The sequence below is a fragment of the Phalacrocorax carbo genome, chromosome Z, assembly GCF_963921805.1.
Source record: "Phalacrocorax carbo chromosome Z, bPhaCar2.1, whole genome shotgun sequence".
NCBI classification, from domain to species: domain Eukaryota; kingdom Metazoa; phylum Chordata; class Aves; order Suliformes; family Phalacrocoracidae; genus Phalacrocorax; species Phalacrocorax carbo.
In genome coordinates this window covers 71828294-71851834 of record NC_087548.1, presented here as the reverse complement: position 1 = coordinate 71851834, position 23541 = coordinate 71828294, and the positions used below count along the sequence as shown (strand labels likewise).

Here is a 23541-nt window from a genome sequence, read left to right as displayed (position 1 = left end):
TGAAGGACTGTGAGGTTTGGCAAAGCATCTGTAGTTGGAAAACAGGCCTTTCCCCCTTTTACTGTTGTCATCTGAATAATTTTTAAGGGCAGAGTGTTTTTCAGCACCAAAAAATGAGCAAGAGCTGAAATGTGCAGTTTCTCACTGAGAACACAAAAGGCACAGGAAGGAGCAGCACTTCTGAAAATCCAGCCACTGTTTTGCAGCCTCAGGGCAAGAAGCTGCTGAAACACTCACTAAGCATTAATCATTTGCGTAGCCCCACTGACTTTAGTGAGAACTGTCATCTGCCGGGTTATGTACCTGCTATCAGATGGTCAGGTATAGTGAAGATTTTTGCTGTATAATACGGAAGGATAACAGGTTCATTTTCCTGTTTTAGTCTATACGTGTGCCATTCTGACAGTAATGAGTCCATTCTCCTGAATTCTTTGTATTTTAGCGTTATGGTTACACACGTAATATTCACACATGCAATGAGAGGAAACAGATTATGCTTTATAGGTGTGTGTATATATATACGGGGAGTAATGCTGATAGTGCATACCACACAAATATCTAGAATAGAACACTATATAGCCTGTTCTGCATCTAGTCAAATATAATTTATGCAATTTCTCTACACAATAAATGTGTATTTTCATATATGTGATTGAGCTTCCCCCCCCCAGAAACTCTCTAGAGGCAAAGGGACAATAATGGAAATGCTAGCGACAGAGAGTTATGGCACTTGCCCTGTGATTCAGTTCATTATGTCTCTATAAGGAACTGGCACGCTCAAGATGTGAAATCATGAAATACAAGTCACAATCTAAAAATAGGTTGGAACTGAGCCCACCAGGGAGTGTGGGTTCCTTTCCATTGCAACAATACTCTGAAGAAAAAGTCTTGTGGTTAAGCTAAACAACATACAAAGAAAAGAAAATGGGGACACAAAAGTTTAATGTCTTGTTAAAATTGCTAAAACGATTAGTAATGCCTCACTAAATTTGGTCCAAAAAACACTCAACTAAAACACTTAGGATCCTTTGTAACTAGCAACTTATTTTGGGGAAAGCTGATGAATTTTCTTTTCCTAAATAGATCATGATTTTCACCATGCATTTATTATTCATAAATAACATCTAACTTGGGAGCTGCCAGTAAGTTGGGACTGCTTTCAGGTTGTTTTTTTTTTTTTTTGCTTGTGTCTAATGAGATCTCATTTCATTGTTCTGTATCAGAATTCTCTGTTTCTCTAGGATTTAAGTTCAGATAACAGTACCTAGGTAACATGGCAATTGCTGAATAGATTCCCATGCATGTGCTTGCGAGATTCATGCAGGAAGTATCACACAAGAAGAGTCCTGCTGAAATCAGTTGGATAGCAATTACAAAGGAATGAAGACATGGGGCAGAGGCTCAGAGCATAAACACTAGAACTGCACAGGGGATGGAAATTCCATTCTGCAAAGAATTCTGTGTTTTCAATAGCTGTCTTATTTCCAATCTGATATAAAACATTAAAATGTCAAAATTCTCAAGGAAATAAAATCTGGGAGGGGTTGATAGAAATGTCTTCATTTTTACTCAGATTTTATTTCTTTCATTTTACATGACAGAACAGAAACATTTTGATTTTGAATTAAAATGCTGTTCTGAAATGGAAGTATTAAAATGCTCTTTCCTCAGATATTTTGAGCATCCTGCCCTTATTTTCCCCTCAGATTTTACAAAATAGTGGAGGTACTAACACAGTTTCAGCCTCAAACAAACTTTAATATATCATCTACCTGCTCATTTTTTACACCTCTATTACTTATATAATAGGAAGTTTGTTCATTATTTTTTGTCTGCTTTCTGTCTTTGCCACCAAATTTCAGCCATAGGCTCCAAATTTGTTTTCTGAAACCATTGGTATGAATCAAAGAATACTTTATTGACAATTTTCTAAAAATTAATTAAAAAAAAGAGGCATGACTATAGATAAATAACAATTTTTTATTAATAAGTTGTCTAACAGTTGGTACTAACTTGTGTATGTGTTCCTTAAGGAAAATATTCCCTGTGAAATAAATGTGATTTTATTAGAAACGGAACATATGCAAATGCAGAGCTGACTAGAAGCATGAAGGGCTCTTCAAGGATTCTTTCTAGCTAAGGCTCCAGTAGGTCTTTCTGTTGAAAAGGTCCCTCTCACCATGATGAGGAGGCAGGTGGCAGCAGAATTGGGCTCCCGGGAGCTGAACAAAAACAAGATGCAGCATGGACTTTCACAGGAGGAACTCTAAGGCTGAACAGCCTCAAAAACAGAAATAGAAAGGGTGCTGGTGAAAATCAATGCCTCGCTCCCCTGGGTGCTCTAAGCACAGAAGTGTGACATTCTCACTCAGATAAAGAGCTGACTAGTTTGGAAGTTGATTTTGCCTAATTTTAGAAGAGTTTCTGTAATTTTTTTCCATACAACATATCAATAACAGCATGACATAAAACCTCAGACCTAAAACTGGTCAGAAAACCAAATTTGTCTTAAAAACAACTCACAGGTTTCCTTGGAATTTTTCAACTAAATGCAAGGAAGTGTCCTTAACTTCTAATCATTCAACTACAAAAAATAGTCAAGTTGTGGGATTTATGACACCAACTTTTCTATCTAACATAGCACTTAAATCACACATAACTCACTGTTCAGCTGCAGTTAAAATTATTGTTTCACTGGTTTCAAAAAGTACTATTCCTTGATATTTTTCTGTCCCTTCCCCAATTATCTTCTGATTTTTTTTCCCACTAGTAATGATAAGGAAAGGCAAAAATTTTGTGAAATCCCTCTACCTACTACTTTCTTCTTTTCCTCAAATCAGAACTATAAACAAATGTATAAAAGTACTTTTCTGTTTAAGCAGAAAAATTAATTTCAATTTCCCAACTGGAAAACTGAAAAATATCTAGACAGTTGCTCATACAGAATACTTATTTCAATTAAGCCACATTTTCAGATTAGTATATTTTGGTAAAAGTACCACTGTTTGTAAGTATGTTTTTTTCTTTTGTTCTTAGTGCAAGCCAACATTGCCAGTATTTGTAGAAAGCATGATGAACTAACACAAGCACAGACCTACTCTGTCTTACCGCATCTCCCCCAGACCCTCCATGACTGTGGTCTCCTGAACTATCTTGACGGTTCTGCATCATAAAGCTTAAACAGAGAAGAACTGAGTCAGGGTATTTGTCTGCCAATGAGAGTTTGCTCTTTATGATATATTTTCCAGTACTTTACCCAGTCTGCTTTAAAAATGTTTCAAGAGATGAAGAAACTTGGGAAAGCATTTTACAGCCAGGTGGACCTCCTAATTAGAAAGTGTCTCCAGTTACTCAGCCAAAAACAATTTTTTTTTTTAAATTCATGCTTCTGGCTCTAGTGGCAGTCTGTTGTTTCAGAGTATAGGTGAGTATTTGCCAAAGCATAAGTTGAGGTTGCTGGTGATAAAGAGCCAGGGTGTGATCTGAAGAAATATAAGTGTCAAAAACTGAGTCAGGGTCCCTTCTCAGCTTTCAGCCCAGAGACCAGATAGAGACAATAACTGCTGCTATTTATCCCATACTTCTGTCCTGTTCTGTTTTCAGCCTCATTCCACCCGGTGGCATTAACTATTACAGCAAACAAGGGAGAGCATGTGAATATTTCCTTCATCAGAATGGCAGCAAAAGAGGAAGATGCAGTGATCTACAAAAATGGTAATTAGCCTTTCTCTCTTGTCTTTTCCTTTCCTGCTATCACTGTCTTAGTCAAGTGCCACATAAGTGTTTTAAAATCATTGCTGATGAAGCCCGTGCTGTGCAACTGGAGCAGCCATAATTCCTCATGCATTTAATGTTCCCTAAAGGAGCCACTGGCCATATCCAATATATTGACCTGACCTGACTTTTTTCCACCAGAATGCCAAACCCTCTGTTTATACCTTTGCTTTGTTTCTCATTTTCCTTCTTTATTTCCTTCTATATCACCTCATATACTTCCCTCACTGATTTTAGGTTTTTTCCTTTTTTCATTTTTTTCTGTGCTACTGTGAAAGCCTAGTTACTGCATCTTTCTTTGCATTTCTGCTGCTTTTCAAGCGCATACTTTTTCTTCTTCAAATGGCTTTTAGAGGCCATTTGGCTTCTATAAAGCCCTTCAGGCTAGGAAATGAAGCACTAGTAATCAGCTATTAGAAGGGCAAAACTGTCAACAAAACCTAATCATTACTTCATTCAACTACAAAAAATAGTCGAGTTGTGGAATTTATGAAACCAACTTTTCTATCTAACATAGCACCTAAATCACATGTAACTCACTGTTCAGCTGCTCTTTGCTACTGCTTGACACTTGGAAATAAGTGCAGTTTGCTATCTACCTCCTGTAGAAATGTAGTAAAATACCAGTCACTAAACTTACAGTGCCTTCATACTTAATCAGAATCTTAAAGCCCAATAAACTATACCTGTGGAAAGCATACATAACATACTTGTCCACCTTTGTCTACAGATAGTCTATCTTACAGTCAGCTACAAGGAAACAGGGAGTAAATAGAGCAGGATGAGGTAAGGAAATGTCAGCATACTGCAAAAGAAAACATGCAGTGGACCAGTCTCAGCCCCAGTAAATGAATACTTGGAGCACAGTGGGCTGCTATTATCCTACAGGCTGGAAGAGGAAAAATAGCCAAAAGATGTCTTTTAAAAGGCAATATGCAAAGCAGAGTTTCTTAAAGACCTGTTTCTTCACTCTTCAGAGATTCAGCTATGGCAGAGCAGAGTGGGGAAAGTTTGCCATCACTTGTCCTTTCAGGGTCCCCACAGAAATTTTGTGATCTCCTGTCAGCATTTTCTCATATAAGAACCCGCTGATATGGTGGAGCAGGAGTGCTTACATCATGCTGCTGCCCTGGCTGGGATTCCAACTGGAATTTTGGCAAAAAGCCTCAAATTAACCATCACTCTAGACAGAAGGTCAAACTATCCACCTGAGTTTGCAGCTGAAATAGCATCCCTGAGGATTCCTGATACAGGAGCTGGCAAAGAAGAGAAAATTCTTGTCCTGTTATATTTAACAGTCTGTCACTTCAGTCATTTGAAGTCCCACTTTCCCCTTCCAGATCCTTACAAAGGCTGTCTAGAGAATGAAACTGTTCTGCTAAACAAGATTGCTTTAAGACGTCGGCATAACTTGTGCCACCTTGGAAAACATGCCACAAAAACTGAACCTTGCTAACAGACTGTGAGCATAAGGTTTCCTTAATACTTTGCTGCAAGGTTCTTTGCAGCTTGTAACTCAAAAGATACGAAACCCCCCCCCCCCAGTAATTTCAGAACTAATCTCTTTCCTGCTTTGCTGTTTTTCTTTGGCCCTGTTTTCTTGAAGAACTGTTATGTGTTGTCATGGACTAAACTGACCCAAGATCTTTTTGCTGTTTTGATTATGATCCTCAGCAAAATCTTACCTTTCTAGGCTGCCTAAAATTTGACTGTAGTCAAACTGATAATATGATAGCAAGTATTATTACAGGCAATAAAGGTGCTGCCTGACATAATTTACCTCCTAAATCGTTTCAGCAAAGTGAAAAAAGTTATCTCATTATCAGTGTAACTGTAAGGGCATTAAGAAGGTAAGGGCATTTGATTTGTGTCAGTATCATGTGGTTAATGGCCATTTCACCTAAAAGAGTCAAGAAACAAGAGAGGTAATAAACAGACACACAAGCCCTAAGGAGTGGCAGATGACAGTGAGGACATCAAAGGGCAGAGCTCTGAGCTGCTGAGGGGCACTGAAGGAACAACACAAAGCCCTGAGCAGCTTCAGCCAGAGCTTTGTAGGTAAAAGCAGGGAGCAGGATTATCACGGGTCTCAGGGGGAAAGGGCAAACTTGTTATAGTATGATTGAAGGGGAATGTGAGCTTGTGTGAAATAATGCGATATTTAAAGAGCCAAACAGAAGAAAGGGAGGGCTCAAAGTGAATGGGAAAGGAATAAGCATGGGAAAATGGGGCAGGAGGCAGGTAAAAGGTGGCACTTGCATGTGTGCAAGCTGCAGGGCAGTACACTGGTCTGGCCAACCTCTGCACTACAGTTGGTCTGATCTTATTAAACTCTGTTCCTAACTATTCTTCAGTATAAGTGTGCTCTCTACCTGCTATGCATACGTATAATCTGCGAGTGACCTTCACGCCAGACTAGAATGCACAACAGATTTGACTCCTAGTAACTGGAAACACATGTCAGGGGCCAAAGGGGCTTGTAAGCCTGCTGCCAGCAACTGTAGAGACTGTCTGAGGCCAGTTACCCATTTGTGTGTGTGCATGTCTGTGCGTGTGCATGTATTCATGTGTGACACTAGTGAACTTCAAGCCTGGCTAACCAGTGAATAGGATAAGAGGTCTGAGAGATAGCAATTAGAGATACTGTAGATCCAGGCCAGATAAGACCCATTTTTTGGTGTGTGAGCGTATGAGACCTGCCAATAAGGCTGAGTAGCTGGCAAGTGAGAACAGGATTAGGCTCTCTGGGTTGTTCATGTGTATGTGAGTCCCATGTACACACGCAGTACCTGTAAGGGCCCAGTTCTGCTCTGCAGGTCTATTGTGGCTGGTTTTGTCAGTATAGTGTGTGTGAGCATAATGTGCATGTTTATGTTTTGGTGACAGCTGGCTGGACCTGGCATTAGCCAACTGCAGCAGCCTTGCTCAAATAGACTGGAGTGGGAGGACTCCCATGGGTCCTGAAGTCCACTGGATGCAGCTTCTCTTTGACAGCAATCAATGTTCAAATATTGTTACTTGGTGATCCAGAGGAATGCGAGAAGACCAAATGCTATTGCCGTACTTACCAAGCATGTATGACCAACTACAGCAAACCTAGAATAATGTCAATAAGCTCCATTGGTGAAAAAAATAGATGAAATAATAGAAATGTGTTAAGTCTGGGAAGAAAAGATAAAGCTGTGTTGTGTTTTTCCTACTCTGGTCTGCTAAGTAAATCTTTGAGCTCTCAGACTAAATAGGACTTGGCTGGCATTTGCTATTTGACTCCTTCCAGCCACACTAGACTCCTTGCAGATAGTCACCCCTCACTTCAGGAGAGACCAAGACACAAAATTAACACTTTCAACCACTAAACTCTTAGCAACATTCCTGTAAAGCAATCAATGCTGAACTCGAAGTAGCTTGTCCCGTTCATCTACTAAATCTCCCCAAGATCTAGCTTCCTTTTTACTTGCACCTCTCCAATTACCAAAAACTATTATAGCTAACAAGCTGTCAGAAAATTAATAACTAATAGATTCTGCTGCTTAGCTCATCCCAGCTGTCCTTCCTCAGTAACCAGTGCAAACCCACCTCTGTCTGTAGAGGGTGAATGACTTCTGTCTGTTGTATCATTTGCTCCTCCAGGTTCCTTTATCCACTCTGTGCCCAGGCATGAAGTACCAGGGGAGCTGGAAGTCTCCTACCCTCAAGTTCAACCACAGGACGCAGGGGTTTACTCTGCCAGATATATAGGAGGAAACCTCTTTACTTCTGCTTACACAAGACTTATTGTAAGACGTAAGTTCCATTAACGTGTGCAGATGATTAATTGTTTAAGGTCATAATGAATCTGAAATGAATCATAGAATCATAAAATCATTAAGGTTGGAAAAGAAACTTACACTGTGCTCAAATAAGGGCCAAAATCTTTCTTGTCATAAGCTGCCATCACATTATTCAAAAGGATTTTTTTCCCAAGGATCTTTGGTACAAGATGATACTGATTTAAGCAGCTGAGAAAGAAAGAAATTCAGATTTAGGATCAATTCATCTTAGGTATTGCCAGGACAGCTAGCACTTTTCTCAGCATCTCAGCTTTTCAAACACCAAGTAAGCATTAATGAAGAAGGTGGCACTGGATCTCCCATGAATACGAGATGTGGGTCTGAGCACCAATAAGAATTTTTGAATGTCTCTGTTCTCTACGGTGGGCTACATCCAAACCCCATTTATCCTAATATTTCTCATCTTTAGCATATATAATTGTAATTTCACAAACTACCCCAGACTTAGTTAGCTTCTAAAGTTCACCTCCCAGTGGATGACAGGACCACTTTGCAATGCAAGTGGATATTTTTTATTAAGTATTCTACACGTCCTGTAGCTCATGCCGCTATGTCCATTTTCATCAGATATAAAGAAAATTATATTCTATTAACCTGGATAGAAATATAAAATTGATATGTAAAAATAGACAGCTGTTTAAATATCTTACATTATGGAGGTGTTTCTGATGGTAGAACATATTTTACTTGCTAACATCCACAGGAATCTTCCAGGTGTTGCAAATGAATCAATATATTGCCCCAATTTGGATTTTGAAGCTATTGCCACCTTACTAAATGAAATGGTCTGAGGTCTGTTCTCTGCTCTAGTGCGAAGTTGCACAGTAGAAGGCTTATCCATAAATTCTGCCCCCTGCCTTGAAATAGGTTTTTCTCTTGTTCATCCTGCCTATTGGAAAAACTGGAGCATAGTTTGGGAGAGTGGTAGGGAGCACAATAACAAGGGATGATTACATGCCACTGCTCAAACACATGTCCTGTCTGTCCTTGGATTAGCAGTATAGGCACAGACTGATGATTTTTAGCAAAGCTTTTTTCTAAGTAATCACATATAATAATTTCATTCTGGGAGAAGGAGGAGATAGAGGTCCAAGTACCATCCTGATTCATTAAATGCTTGATGAAATCTGAAAAAGCAGATCCAAGTCTGGATTACCCACTTTCAGTGAGCCTGCCTCAGGACTTTCCAGTTCATTACCTTCTCAATCCTAGCTTTACACTAGAGGAAGTCATGAACGTCAGTTTCTGTGACAGAAGAAACGTCATTACAAATCAAATATTGACAATTCAGCAGCCACTGATTTCAAAAGCGCTCAGAGAATTTTGCATCTTGTAGGCATAGATTAAGCATTTGCATGATGAAGTAATATATACTTGTTTAGAGCTTGAGCTCTGCTTCTATGAAATCAGTATCAAAACTCTCAATGACAGGATTAATGGTAGTAGTATCTTTTAAAATTATGATGTAGGAAAGAAAATAATGACAAGCATTAAAACAGCTGATTGCCCTTAGTCCATTTATTCCAGAAACAGGTCATCAGTTTATTGATCCTTCTTATAAAGACCCAGTGAAGGCAGTAAAGATATGACAGATGTGAACCTGGTCTAAGGAACTTTCAAGAGAAGTATTGTTACAGGAAAAAATCATGACTTCCCAAATGCTGGTACAATGCCAGTGATGCCAAGCTTGGTCCTGCTGGTTTGCTATCAGTACAGCCAGCTCCAGGTAAATCCCGGACCCTTTGTAGGTCTCAGATCCCTACTACAAGAATAGAAATTTTAAATACAAGATCTTTGTCAACTTCCAAACTTACTCTTCCAAACTAAAAAAATCAATATCTAGTTTCAAAAATGGAACACTTTTTCAGTTCCTTCCTTGAAGATGTTATGTGGTGTTACTGCATACAATGCAGCAGTTCTGCTCCAGAAATAGGGGCGCTTCCACAATGAAAAAAGTTATTCCTTACATTAGGTCAGTCAGCTGGGGCTTTACGGGGTCCAAATAGATCCTATTTTTATGTATTGTACTGGTTGTCTTAGCTAAAGAGTTTTACTACTTCATTGGTTACCGAATAAGACAACAAATATGTAATTACACTTTTGCATAAAAGGGTGTGAAGCTCAGAAATGGGGTCCTTCCTGTAGCTCCCACTGCCCTTCCTGCACGAACAATGGCATTTGTCATGAAGATACTGGGGAATGCATCTGTCCTCCAGGTTTTATGGGAAAAACATGTGAGAAAGGTAAGCAAATATCATTTTCACAGATCGCTTATTAATTTCTTCTCAGTAGCAGAAGCTGGTAAATTATTGAGGGAAGCATCAAATGTAGTAGCCATGTTTTACTCTTTATAGCTATAGAACTTACAGCTGGTACTGGGGACAGGACAGTGTTGGGTGAGATGAACCCTAAGGCTGTTCTTGTAGCTGTGATGCAACTTCTCCCTCTTCTCTCCTAGTAGAGATTATATTGTCAGGGAAGATGAATGTTTCCAACTCTTCTTGGTCAATACGCACTTGGACAGTGTGCTAGATAATCTCTTCTATGCTCCCTTTCCCATAAGAGGCTGGACCAGATGATCCTTCAAGATCCCTTCCAGCCTGGGCTGTCCTATGATTTCCCTGAAATCAGTATGCTGGAAGATACTGAACGACTGTTAAATGCATATTAGAACAGGAGATCTTAAGGATGCACTGGCACTGGGAAATGAAACCCTGTGTTAGAGATTCTAACTGTCTAAAGCTGTCTCAAGCTGTACCATTAGAAGCACTAGCTCTTTTGTGGACTTAATGCTGTTGGGCTATTCTTTCCTTCCTTCCTTCCCTTCAATAGCTTGTGGAGCCAACACATTTGGCAAAACATGTGAAGAAAGCTGTAAAGAAAACTATGGATGCAGAAACTATATGTTCTGTCTACCAGATCCATATGGTTGCTCTTGTGCCACAGGATGGATGGGACTGGAATGTGATAAAGGTATAGTAAAAATATGAGGAATGGAGAAGTCTTTAGTGTGCTCTACATAGGAAATATAGAAGGTAACTAACAAAGGAGAGTAGAAGACAGGATTTTTTACATTCTGTAAAAGAGGGATAATAATATTTACCCATCTCAGAGGACCATGTCAGATTCTCAGGAGAAGGACATAGTAAAGTTAAAAATAATTGGAATAATTCTGCAAAACAAACTGATGTTCTACTGAGAGGTTAAAAATCCTCTAACAGCAACAGTCCTGCTGTATTTCTACAAGTCACACTGAGCAATTAGTTGCCAAACATATACCCATTGCTGAGCAATACTGAGCATAATCAGCCTTGTTCACTTTAATTAGACTGCAATCTCTCTGGGACATGAATCACATCTCCCTTTACGAATATGTGCCATCTTGTTCAATGGTGACATAACTCTGATGAAGCCCGTGGACACTACCACAGTGCAAGTGAAACAACAGTGGAGATTGAAGAAGCTTCCACATTGGCATCTAGTCTACAAATGATAAGCATGGCTACAAATGTGTTCTACTTTTTTGATTTTAGTGTGTTCTCAGGATGCTCTGTGCATGATTTAGTGCTAGTACATATAGTTTCAAATTCAACCTAACAGAGGGAACTAAACCCTACTGAAGAATTGATGCATGAGATTGAAAACTAATGGAAGACATTTTCTAGTTCCTTTGCACTAACTGGAAACATATGCACTTGCAGAATGCAAACCTGGTTTTTATGGGTCGGATTGCAAACTCAAATGTAATTGTCACAATCGAGGGACGTGCGACAGATTTAAGGGCTGCATCTGCTCCCTTGGATGGCATGGTCTGCAATGTGAAAAAGAAGGTAAAGCAAGGTAACACGGTAGTAAATGGCTTTCCCCAGTGTAACTGAAACTGATCTTCACACTGGTACAGCAATTCCACTCCAGACACTTCTGTACATCTTCACTGCAATGCAGTGTTTTTAAGCCTCTGCACCATAGGCTGCATTTACCAGGCTGGTGTGCTACCATTTAATCTGACTTTGCTTTCATTAGAGGTAGATTTGCAAACCTTACTCCTTAGGATTTGACACTGAACTTAATATCAGTTACTGACAGAAGCTGATCAGCTTTTGGATAGGCTCATGGTACTTTACCATTACCTACCTCTTATTCATGGTCTGAAATTGATGACTGAAATACCCAGACAATCCCAGAGCAGCTCTGTCTCTCTGAGAGACAGTTAAGTTTGTAACACTGAACATACCTCTTTCAGAATCTCTTTGGATTCAGGCAAGGTTCACACACAGTATTTTGTAAGATGCATCTGGCATCTATTATTTCTGCTTGATAAATGAAGTAACAAATCCACAGTTAACTTCTAAAAGCTTTCAAGTACAGAAACAAGCAGAGAAATAAGACTGTGATCCGACCAGCCAAACTATACCATTGTGATCTGACTGCTCTTATAAACAGACAAAATGGAGAGCAAATACATACTGTACATTCAGTACAAAACGTGTGCATGATTTTGCCGTAGCTAGACTGTCTGTGCCTAGAATGTCAGTGAGAGAGGAGAGGATGGGAAAAGAAAGAAGAGTGGACACAGGGCTTGTTCCTTCTCACATGATATTTACACCAATGTAACAGTGCTGACTTTGGTAAGCGTGAATTCCTTGTGTAAGCCCACATGAGTGAAGGGAGAACCAGACACCTTTATCTGCCTAAACCTGTTTTGGTGCTGCCTTTTTAAAGTTCTGTTTGAAGGTTGACAGTAAAATACTATATATCTTCTGTAGGCTCAGCAGATCTTTCACCTCAGATAGAAAACTTACTAGATCCTGTAGAACTCAATTCAGGCGTCGAGTTCAAGCCTTTTTGTATAGCAACGGGGATACCACTTCCTAAATCTGAAGAATTTAAACTTTTGAAGCAAGATGGAACTGTCCTAAGGGTAGGCTCCTGATTAACTGCTTTCTATTATTTCTGATGTTTATATTGACTTTACCTGTAGTAAATGCATGCTATGCTTTTCAAGCATAATGTGAAATTTCAGTATTCTGACATATGTCATGACTTATGAACTGGAGCATATATGAAACTATGGGATTGTCCACTGTAGACCCTTTCTATTGATACCATTACACTTTAGATGAGTTCCCAAACTGTGAGAAAGCATCATGGGAATATTCCTAAAAGCCCACATTTTGGGGACCTGTATGGTTTTTTGTCATTTCAGCCTGCTCTAATCGTTACCAGTAATCGCTCTGAAGCCATGTTTACAATTAATCGAATCCAGCCCCGTGATACAGGAACTTGGGTCTGCAGTGTGCAGACAGTAGCGGGAATGGCAGAGAAACCATTTCAAGTTACAGTCAAAGGTAAAAGCATGAATCTCTTCAAATGTATTTGCTTCTTTGCTTTTAAGGGCAGTTTCATACTGCGACATGGCCGAGCTTTCTGTTCTCTGCACTGCACAAAAATGTCTGAATAAATATCTACAGTCAGAATATGAACAGAAACCCTAGCAACATACTAATTATGTGTATTGAAAAAATAAGTGGGAAGCTAAGGATTAGAAGAAAACCCAAGTTTTTTTTTGGAAGATCTAAACTGCCAGATTTAGGGTGTAAACCCCTGTCTACTTTGTAAGAGTTTTGAGAACACCTCCCATTTTCCTGTAGATCTAGGAAGATATCACAGTCTTACCGATACAGGGAGTTAAAAGGCTCATTTAATACTTGCATTCTTGCTCAGTTCCTCCTGTGCCACAGTATGCCCCAAAGCTGACAGACAGTGGACATAATTTCCTCATAATTGATATCAATGCTAAATTACATCTTGGAGATGGACCTGTTGTGTCAACAAAACTCCTGTACAAGCCAGCAAAACGTTACCAGTCCTGGATGTCTGTGGAAGGTAAGAGGATGTTCTTTAATTCCCTTAAACACAAACTTCTGCTGCATGCTGAAACATAATGTGGTGTCTGCTCTTGACTAGACTCAAAAGTTATATCTTTTATGACTAGACATGTGACTTTTTATATATCACTATGTATAATATTAATGTTAATGTGGTACGCCAACAGTAGTCAAAAGTGTATACTCAGTTTTCAGTAACCAAAGGGTTCCCCCCTCCTTCCTTAAGGTAAACAGTACTCAGTGATGGGTCAATCTGTTAAAAACTCCCATGTAACTAGCAGGTTTTCAAATGTAGTGAGCAGAATGGAGGCATCGCCGAGCACCTACAATCTTCCTTGGTGTCTATTGTGCCCTCTGGCGAGAAAAATATCTTACCTAAATATTTATCAGGAACGGTACGGGCAAAATGAAGCCCACCTGTGAGTTATATGACCTCTTCCAGCCATGTTTTTACATTTTATGCAAGGCCTAAAATATTATAGGAAACATTACAGGAACTTTAACAAGTAACAAACAATTGTTGTTACTAATTCAAGATAACCCAAGATCTGCACACATAATGCACACTGCTTAAGCAACTAGTCTTGTTCTGTCCTGAAGGAAGGGCAGATGGAAACATCCTTTAAGTTGGGTCAGAGCTCAATTTAAAAATAAGTATTTTGTACTCTAAATCATAATAGAATCATAGAATGGTTTGGGTTGGAATGGACCTTCAAGGTCACCTAGTTCCAACCTCCCTGCAATGGTCAGGGACACCTTCCACTGCTTCCACTGGGTTGCTCCAAGCCCCATCCAATCCAGCTAAATAGTTTATCTCAGTGAATCAGGAACAAAAGAAGAGCCTGAGTATCTTACCTTCCACGGTTAGTTGTTCAGGAACATTTTCCAAACCTTTTATTCTTAGCATTTTTTAGCGTGGACTATGGCTTTACTTTCTCCTTTCATTGTCAGTAAAAGGCACAACCAAAAGACTGGACAATCTGGAACCAAAAACAGAGTATCAGTTCTGTGTTCAGCTGAGTCGGCAAGGGGAAGGTGGGGAAGGCCATCCTGGACCACAGGCTAGCTTCACAACAGCTGCACTTGGTAAGACATTATCTTGGCTTTTCACGAAAGGGCTGTTTCAGCTGGTTTTTCCTGTGGTCTGTTTCCTGATCTCTGCCAGAACACTTTCTTTTGAGCAAAGAAGGCTGGACATGAAAACTATCGCAGAGCCTTTCAAAATAATCTCAGGCAAAGAAAAAAAATAAATGAGGAAAAAAAAATAAGAGGTGAAGAAAACCAGAAAAAGGCAGAGCTATTAGTCTCCCTGAATTAGAGATGGGGGGTCTGGAAAAGGAAAATTTACAAATTTTGGCTGTCCCTGAAGCAGAGTTGGAGATAGAAATCACTTTTGCATGCCAGTCCTTCCTCCTAATATCAGATCACTCCTTCCTTTTAGTATTAGATCAGTTTACTTTAAAACTTAAGATAATCTGAATGAGCAGAAAAGCTTTTAGTCCACTGAGGATACAGCCCAAACTGAACATATAAAATAAATGAGGATTGCACCAGGAACTAACTAACAAAAGAGCAAAAGATCTGGCTTCTAAAAAGTGCATCTGCAACACCAGCTTAGTGAAGAGACCTTTTTGTGGACACAACAGCTGTTGATAAGAGACTTTGGGACTATCAACACCTCTCAGATGTAATTTCTGCCAAATTAGGTGCAGTGGCAGGGACAATTACCCTTTGTCACTGCAAGCTAGGGCAAGTGGCTGGGAATAACTGGTACTCCTATTTTAGCTTGCATACCAGATACAAAATGCTGTTCCCTGTCTCACTGTGGCTTTTCCAAGGTCTTCCTCCACCAGAAGGTCTCACTCTCTTTCCAAAAAGTATGACATCACTGAATTTGTCATGGCATCCTTTAACACTGAGGACAGAGGATGACATTCGTGTTGAAGTGGAAAGGAAGAGCGTGAATGACAATGGTGAAAAGAGCAGTGTTATTACTCAAGTGCCAGGAAATATGTCCACCCTGATCATTAAAGATCTTCAGCCTAGACAGCAATACATGTGCAGGGTACGGGTGAACACCCGGTCCCAAGGAGAATGGAGCAACTATCTGTACGCATGGACTTTCAGTGACAGTAAGTAGCTGCTTCACATTGTTCTGTTTAATTCTTCCTTTTTTTCCCCCAGTGATCTGTCTGATTGTCACTTAATGACCACATTAAATATAATCCTTTGTTCTGGTAACAGTTCCTCATGTTCACTTGGGGTTGTTATTACTATTATTATGAAGATAGCTCAGTGTCCAAAGAAATTCTTACATTGGAAATTATCAGGAACTACCAATGAGCTTAAAAAAATGTGAAAACAAACAGAAAGCTTGGGAATCCACACCTTCATTTCAGTGTGATTCACACTTCTGACAAACATAGCATTTTTTTCCTCCTCAAAACGATGAACCCACAGAGTTGTCTGCTCCAAACTCTTTTGTTGCTCAAAAAAACTGCTCAGACCCTGCAATTCAGCTATGTCAATACAGAAATAGTCAGCAGTTAAAGAAGAAGAGAAGACACAATGCAAGCTAAAGCCCCTGTGAGCAAAGAGTAGTTCAGTGTGCTACACTGAAGACCAATGATCACCCTCAGATTCCCTGAGCAGTGTCCTTTTATAATGTCACAACAACTCCCTGTCTGGATGAAGTACCATCTGAATAGATGTCCATCTGCATGGCTAATGGAAGCCACTGCCCATACCATACATTGGAAGGTGGGCTTCTTCCTCCTTACAGGTCATGTGAGAAGGCCCTCACTGACATCCTACATATATTAACAGAGGTATCAATGGCTGTCATAGGGCATTCTAGTTTCCTGAGTTCTGATGCCAAACTGCACTAAGAAAAACATAAGGGTATTGTTTTCCAGGAGAAAGTACTTAGCTTAGTAGCCATAGGTGTGTCCACAAGTCCAGCACTCACCCCTGCTGGTGGTTTTCTGATGAAGTTTGTGGAAATGTTATCACAGAATCATTTAGGTTGGAAAAGACCCTTAAGATCATCAAGTCCAATCATCAACCCAACACTGCCAGTTCACCACTAAACCATGTCCCTAAGTGCCACATCTACACGTCTTTTAAATACCTGCCAGGATGGTGACTCAACCACTTCCCTGGGCAGCCTCTTCCAGTGCATGATAACCCTTTAACTGAAGATGTTTTTCTATTATCCAGTCTCTCGACATATCACTAGTAACTTGGGAGAAGAGACCAACACCCACCTCGCTACAACCTCCTTTTGGGTAGCTGTAGAGAGCAATAAGGTCCCCCCTCAGCCTCCTCTTCTCCAGGCTAAACAACCCCAGCTCCCTCAGCTGCTCCTCATAAGACCTGTGCTCCAGACCCTTCACCAGCTTGGTGTTGATTTCCCTTCCTTCTAACAGCCTGTATCCTGACAGGCAATTGCTCCCTGAAGAAGTGAAAGTGTGCGACCTCCGAATCACATAGGGTTCATGATTCAGTACTCAGTGCATTAATTGGAAAGCAATCGTATTGTCCTTGCATACAGCTCAGAGCATTTGTATCTTCATCCAAGGACAGGAGTATACTGAATGCCACTCCAGTCTCTGCTGGAAGTATGGAGTACTGCAATATGGATGACAGCATATCAAGTTCATAGAATTATTGCTTTCAGTTACCATAGCTCGTCAACAAAATTCTGCTTCTGTTTAGCACAGCTAAAGCACCGAGGAAAGTGTTTGGCTCACTGCAGGAAGGAAAAAGAGGTGGATGTACACTCCAATGTTTTGTGTGTGTTTGTGTGTGTTCTCAGGAATCCCTCCTGCCCCATACAACATCAGGTTTTCTAACACCACAGACACATCCTCGGTCATCTCATGGACAACTGCTGAGGGTCATTCCATCTCCTCCATCATCATCAGCTACAAAATTTATGGCAAGGCTGAATACAACCACATCGATATTATCATAAAGAACACCAGCATTACTCAATACCATCTCAAGGGCCTTGACCCAAACACTGTGTACCAGGTTCAGATTAATGCTCAGAACAACATTGGCTTGAGCAACCCAAATACGTCATTTGAATTGAAGACTCTTCCAGAAACTAAAGGTTGGTTATTCCAGTATGCTGGACTTGCACAAGCCAGGGCTGGTGGTATAAACTAGCTAGCTAAGGCAAAGTCATAATATTAATTTTTTAACAGTAGTTGTCTTTTGCTCTTCATTTTGGCACCCAACAGAGCATCATCAAAATTTGATTCTCAGTTCACTGCATGGCATGAGTGAAGTGGCAACATAAAACATTTGTGTGTATCTACTCGGAAGTGCCTGACAGCTCATAAATTAAAGGAGCTGCATATAACAGGACTACTAGATCACTGAATGTGGCTTCAGCTCTGCTCTGCCTCAGTTCAGTGGGACCTGCAGGTGCTCATACATCTGAAAGTCAGAGTATCCAATGTCTGTGACATTTTTCAAAAAGATAGGGATGTATCTCTATGTCTTAATATAGTTTACAAGACAGGAGTATTTAGCTATACATTGTTCATAGCTTTTTCAGAATTAGCTGGAAATAATGATGAACTCTTTGTATGCTTCCTCAACAGCTCCATATGAATCAAAAGGAGGCAAAATGCTGCTTATTGCTATCCTTGGCTCTGCAGGGATGACCTGTGTGACAATTCTCCTGGCCTTTCTCATCATGCTGCAGTTAAAGCGAGCCAATTTTCAGCGCCGAATGGCTCAGGCTTTCCAAAATGTTGTGGTGGGTTTCCAGCTTTCCTGTGTCAGTGTGGTTATTAATTTTGGCCCATGCCTTCCTGATTTTTCCAATTCCTTTTCCTTGGTCTTCCCAAATACTGTCTTCTCTTCATGTGTGCAATTAGTACTGTTGTTGCAAAGCTTCTCTTCTAGTGAGCCCAGAGCTAAAGCAAACACAGTTATAGGCTATGAGGTAGAAAACCTGACTTGAAAAAAGCTGCACACCATTTACCCTTCTCCCTTTTCTGTCTTATCGTACCTGTGTTTGACAAGTACCAAGCCAGGCTCCATGAAGTTAAGCCTGATTTTGAAAACTACAATATTTTTTAGTGTTGCTGTTGAGCATCAGTTACAGCTCCGTCATGGTGTTTCAACTTTGGGACAGCATAGCAGGGATCAGTCAATGGCAACATCATAGTTCTGGCTGAGAGGGAATTGTTGAAGGTTGTAACATCCTGTAGAGATCTCTCTCTCTAAATATATATATATATATATTTGTATCCTGCTGTAGTCTCTTTATCACTCAGCTTTCTGGTACTGTTCCCTCACTTCAGAAGGAAATCTGTGAAGCAGAATGAAACTGAGCCAAAGAGCTCCTCCATATGGATCTGCATAAGTTGCTTCATAAACAGGTGGCCAGGGGCTCATCCAAATTGATGATCAGTCCCCAAGCCACACAAAATAGCTCCTGCTCCTTGTCCTGAAACTTCCCACAAAAGCATTTCATGTGAATGTGTAACTAAGTCGAGGTGTCTCCTCAAATATGGAGGAAGATAATTCCCTCTCTCTTTTGTCTCCTTGCTGCTTCTTTCCTCAGTCTTCTTCCTGAGCCTGACCAGCACAGGATCTTGTCAAGCCTAATATGAGATGAATCTCAAACCTGAGGCTTAAAACTGGTTTTGAGATCAGTTTTACCAAGTGTTATTTGCCCACCTCCTTCATCTTCAAGATGATTATAAAACTGTTCAGGAGGCCTAGGTTGACAAAGGTACTTATGCATAAATCAGACACCTGATTAATTTTGTAGATCTGGGCAAAAGTGCTTGATGCAGTTAGTGTCTAAAGTAGGTGCAATCATCTACTCTATCCACCCTTGTGTAAGCAAGAGATGGATCAGGCTCTGTGTGCGTGTGTGTACATGAGTAAGTACACACGTGTTTGGGTAGTGTAATCAGAGGATTGCTCAGTAAAGTGGAAATCACAGTTAATGTCATTTGCTTAACTCTGTTACAGAGGGAAGAGCCAGCTGTACAGTTTAACTCAGGTACTCTCACCCTGAGCAGGAAAGCCAAAAACAGCCCAGATCCCACTATTTACCCAGTTCTTGAGTGGAATGACATAAAATTTCAAGATGTGATTGGGGAAGGTAACTTTGGGCAAGTCCTGAAAGCACGCATTAAGAAAGATGGCTTACGCATGGATGCTGCGATTAAAAGGATGAAAGGTAGTAAAGATTGGAGACTTTGAGACTAAAGACTTTCCTTGGTTGTTTGTTCCAAGTGTTTCTCTGTCATAAGAAATGCTTAGTAGCCCTTGTCTAAAGATAAAATCAATATTCAAAGTTGCTAGTGAAATTGTATAAGCTGTCCAAGGCCAAGATTTGTGCCCTGGCAAAGACTGTATTTCTGCATGGTCAGGTTGGTTTATATTTCTTTCTAGTTGCTAATATAATTAATTATTATGTATTTTTCAATTCATAGGTCAGTATGAACTTCATGTGCGAGTTCACCTGCAAAGTGGGAGCTGTTAGAAGATGCATTTAATAGAGAGAGGAGCACACAGATAGCCTTGGGGCACAGCATTTACTCCAAGTTGTCTCTTTAGATACATATCAAATGTCTCTTTAGAGACAACTGTATGTATGCATCTATATATATACATACTATGAGGACCACTCATTTCCTCTGTACTCATTGGGCATGACTGCCATGTTCCAGGGGGTTCTACAACATGTAGAATACTGCAAGAATCTATATATTTTCTTGCAATTCACTAGATTATTATCTGGGCAAACTGAGAGACAATTTTAAGCACAATAATAATTTTTAAAAAGAGCCAAGGTCTGAATGCAGGCAGAAATAATCAATAGCACACACATGGGAAGGTTTTCAAGCAGCTAGTTTTTGTATGATCTGCTACAACATCTTACATTCTTAGATAATAAGGGAAGTGACATGGTATATCAAGACGCTTTCTTACTCTGCAGATGGCTGCTACAGACATTAGGTTCTCTCTTTTTTCCTTGAATTGAAAAGTCCTACTTTTTTCAGTAAATACTAACACATCTTAGAGATTTTGTCTTTCTATTGGGGCTGAAGCAGTAGTGCCACAGGCAGCACAGAGTTCTCATAATTAACAACAAGACGGTCATAAATTCTGTTCAAACGAAAACAAATGCATGCTTATTTGATTTTCAGAGTATGCCTCCAAAGATGATCACCGAGACTTTGCTGGAGAACTTGAAGTTCTTTGTAAACTTGGTCATCATCCTAACATCATAAATCTTTTAGGAGCATGTGAACATAGGGGTAAGATAACTCTTGAATACGTGTACTTTAAAATTTAGTTTTAAAAACTCCCCCACAGTAAAGCCCATACAGTCCACAGAAACACTAGCTTATAAGCAGGTCCTTCTGCAACATTTGTAAAAAGCTAAATAAACTCCATTTTAGAGCTACAAGCCCACATTAACCCTTCAGAAATTAAGTTTATCAATAGCTCTAAACTCTCCTCTGCACCTAGGAATTATGCTGTTTGACATTTCCCCTCCAGTCTATTTTATGTTTATTTCTTTTTCACTCAAAGAAGTGTTAATGTCCAAATACTGTTACTATCTTTTACTTTGAGATATGCTCACTATCTGATGTTTCATTAGGATATCTTTATCTTGCTATTGAATATGCCCCCCATGGAAATTTACTGGACTTCCTTCGGAAAAGCAGAGTGCTAGAGACAGACCCAGCATTCGCTATTGCCAACAGTACTGCGTCTACACTTTCCTCTCAGCAACTTCTGCATTTTGCAGCAGATGTTGCTAGAGGGATGGACTACTTGAGCCAGAAACAGGTCAGTCTTCACCTCTCTACTCACTGAAAGCACAGTAATTTTTCTGGGACTATGCCTTTTAATGAAATCAAAATGAGGTTTTAATTTTAGCTTCTATAGCACCCACTGGATGAGTTTTATTTTCTTGTGTTCACGTTGCTGTATCAAATGCTATGGTCATGGGGAATCAAGGAAGAGGCATTAAAACTTAGAAATAAAACAGTAACTAACTGCTTTCATCTTCAGATAAAGTTTAAAATGTTCTTGGTAGTGACATACCAAGCCATTTCTTTTGGATTTTGTTCTTATTCTGAGTGTTTGCTATTTTCAAGATAGCGCTAAATACACGTAAAGCTCACAGATACTGTGGTGGTTTCCACTTTTTAAAATTTTAGTTTATTCATCGAGATTTGGCAGCAAGAAACATCTTGGTTGGAGAAAATTATGTTGCAAAAATAGCTGACTTTGGCTTATCAAGAGGTCAAGAAGTTTATGTTAAGAAGACTATGGTAAGGATCAAAACACACTGATATAGTCCATTTTCCTCATTTTTTGTTTTCTTGTTTCTTACTTTGTGTTTTCATATGAACAAAAATGCAAACTCACAGGTACTACAGAACTACTTAAACGTTATATATTACTACGTATAAATGTTTATTTATATTGTGTTTATTAATATACTTGTAATATTTGTAAATAAATTCTAGACTATGATTGTAATATACAATGTAATTGAAAATTATTTATATGACTATGGACAGCAGTAAAATAAGTTTGCAGCCAGTTCTGAGGTGTATTAAAATATATCATAAAAATCATGTAATATACATTTGACATATGAAGAGGGTATGTATGTGGGTGGATCTGGAAAGCCATGAAAATAATATTTTTGTACCAGAATTTGTCCAGCTGAGGCAAGTTGGTCTAATTCTATTGAGCGAGGCCAAATCTAGCAAGATGTTAACCAGAGGCTTGTCAGGATCTGTGAGCTGAAAAAACAGCTGTCTAAAGCTAATCCTTTGGAAGATCTGAAAGAGGAAGATGTGTAATAAACATCATGTAGTCATAGACCAGGATAACACCAGATAGTCAAGGGAACAGGATTGGTTAAAGGCATCATAAGACATCCCTCAGGAATTATTTCCATTTCTGCTTGATGCTGGTTGGATAAATTTTCTATTAGCTTTAGTGTGAACTGTGCCTTGAAGAAGTAAATGCACAATTTAAAGAAATAGTTTAAAATTAAAGAAATTATTAAGCTTACTTGCGTAGCATGAAGTCAGTTTCATTAAGGTAACACACAGAACAACTGTTGTTGTATAAATTGCAATATTGCCATTCCAACCACCACCAAATGAACTTTCATTAAATAATTCCCAGGGACGGCTTCCAGTGAGATGGATGGCAATTGAGTCTTTGAATTACAGTGTTTACACCACAAACAGTGATGTGTAAGTATGTTTTCAAGTGGTCTTTTTTTAATAAAGAAATATTTTTGATATCACAGACAGTTTGACAGCCAGGATGAGACATGCACTTTTTAACTCAAAATCAGTAGTCGTGTCAGCATGAGTGAGCAATGGAATAAAAAAATAAAACCCACAAAAAAAGTTCATTCATTTAATCATCAGTGTCTGAACAAGTTCTGTTTTTACAAGCTAATTGGATTTGGGCTACTACTTTATTTGTAATTTGAAATCAGAAACATGATGGATCCTTGGGACACATAGGAACTCAGTATTTCAGTCAGGAAACTCCAAGTAACATTTGGCAAAGCAATTCTGTAACAGTGCTATTTGCTGAGAGCTCATAGTCTGATAAAAGACTTTGGTTGATGGACTCACAGTGAATTAATTTTGCTAAAGATTTAATTCATGCTTTCTGATTCTATGAACCCTGTCATTACACAAAAATTAATTAAAAAAATAGAATCACACCTGTCTGTTCTCTGAATACTAGCAAAACTATCTACCATTTTAAAACATGAAATCGTGTTGCATTCTTGTTGCACTCCACAATCTCTCTCTGTTGCAGATGGTCATATGGCGTCCTCTTATGGGAAATTGTTAGTTTAGGTAAGTATCTGAATTTTGTACCACAAAAAAGAACCAAATGAGCCAAGTGAGCTCCATTCACTCAATCTGTTAAATATTCATTCCTTTGCAACATATTTCAGTTTTTTCTGTTTCATTCTACTGAATTTTATTTAGCTTCAGTATGCTTAGAAATGCAATTGT

At 39.3% G+C, this 23541-nt stretch overlaps 1 protein-coding gene across 2 annotated transcripts in view; it reads left to right on the top strand.

The window, feature by feature from the left end:
• Window positions 1–23541, top strand: part of TEK (TEK receptor tyrosine kinase) — a 41566-nt gene that overhangs the window by 14131 nt on the left and 3894 nt on the right. Inside the window, exons 3-20 of one of the 2 annotated variants that reach the window (XM_064439645.1) lie at window positions 3604–3714; window positions 7405–7557; window positions 9716–9847; window positions 10437–10577; window positions 11306–11434; window positions 12371–12525; window positions 12811–12952; window positions 13329–13490; window positions 14444–14578; window positions 15331–15624; window positions 17355–17609; window positions 18106–18263; window positions 19493–19703; window positions 20677–20787; window positions 21135–21325; window positions 21700–21813; window positions 22685–22755; window positions 23339–23379. In XM_064439645.1, coding sequence (XP_064295715.1) covers window positions 3604–3714; window positions 7405–7557; window positions 9716–9847; window positions 10437–10577; window positions 11306–11434; window positions 12371–12525; window positions 12811–12952; window positions 13329–13490; window positions 14444–14578; window positions 15331–15624; window positions 17355–17609; window positions 18106–18263; window positions 19493–19703; window positions 20677–20787; window positions 21135–21325; window positions 21700–21813; window positions 22685–22755; window positions 23339–23379 — 2706 coding nt within the window. Of the gene's footprint in view, window positions 1–3603; window positions 3715–7404; window positions 7558–9715; window positions 9848–10436; window positions 10578–11305; window positions 11435–12370; window positions 12526–12810; window positions 12953–13328; window positions 13491–14443; window positions 14579–15330; window positions 15625–17309; window positions 17610–18105; window positions 18264–19492; window positions 19704–20676; window positions 20788–21134; window positions 21326–21699; window positions 21814–22684; window positions 22756–23338; window positions 23380–23541 lie in introns of both variants that reach the window. The other variant, XM_009503375.2, reaches the window with a different exon arrangement.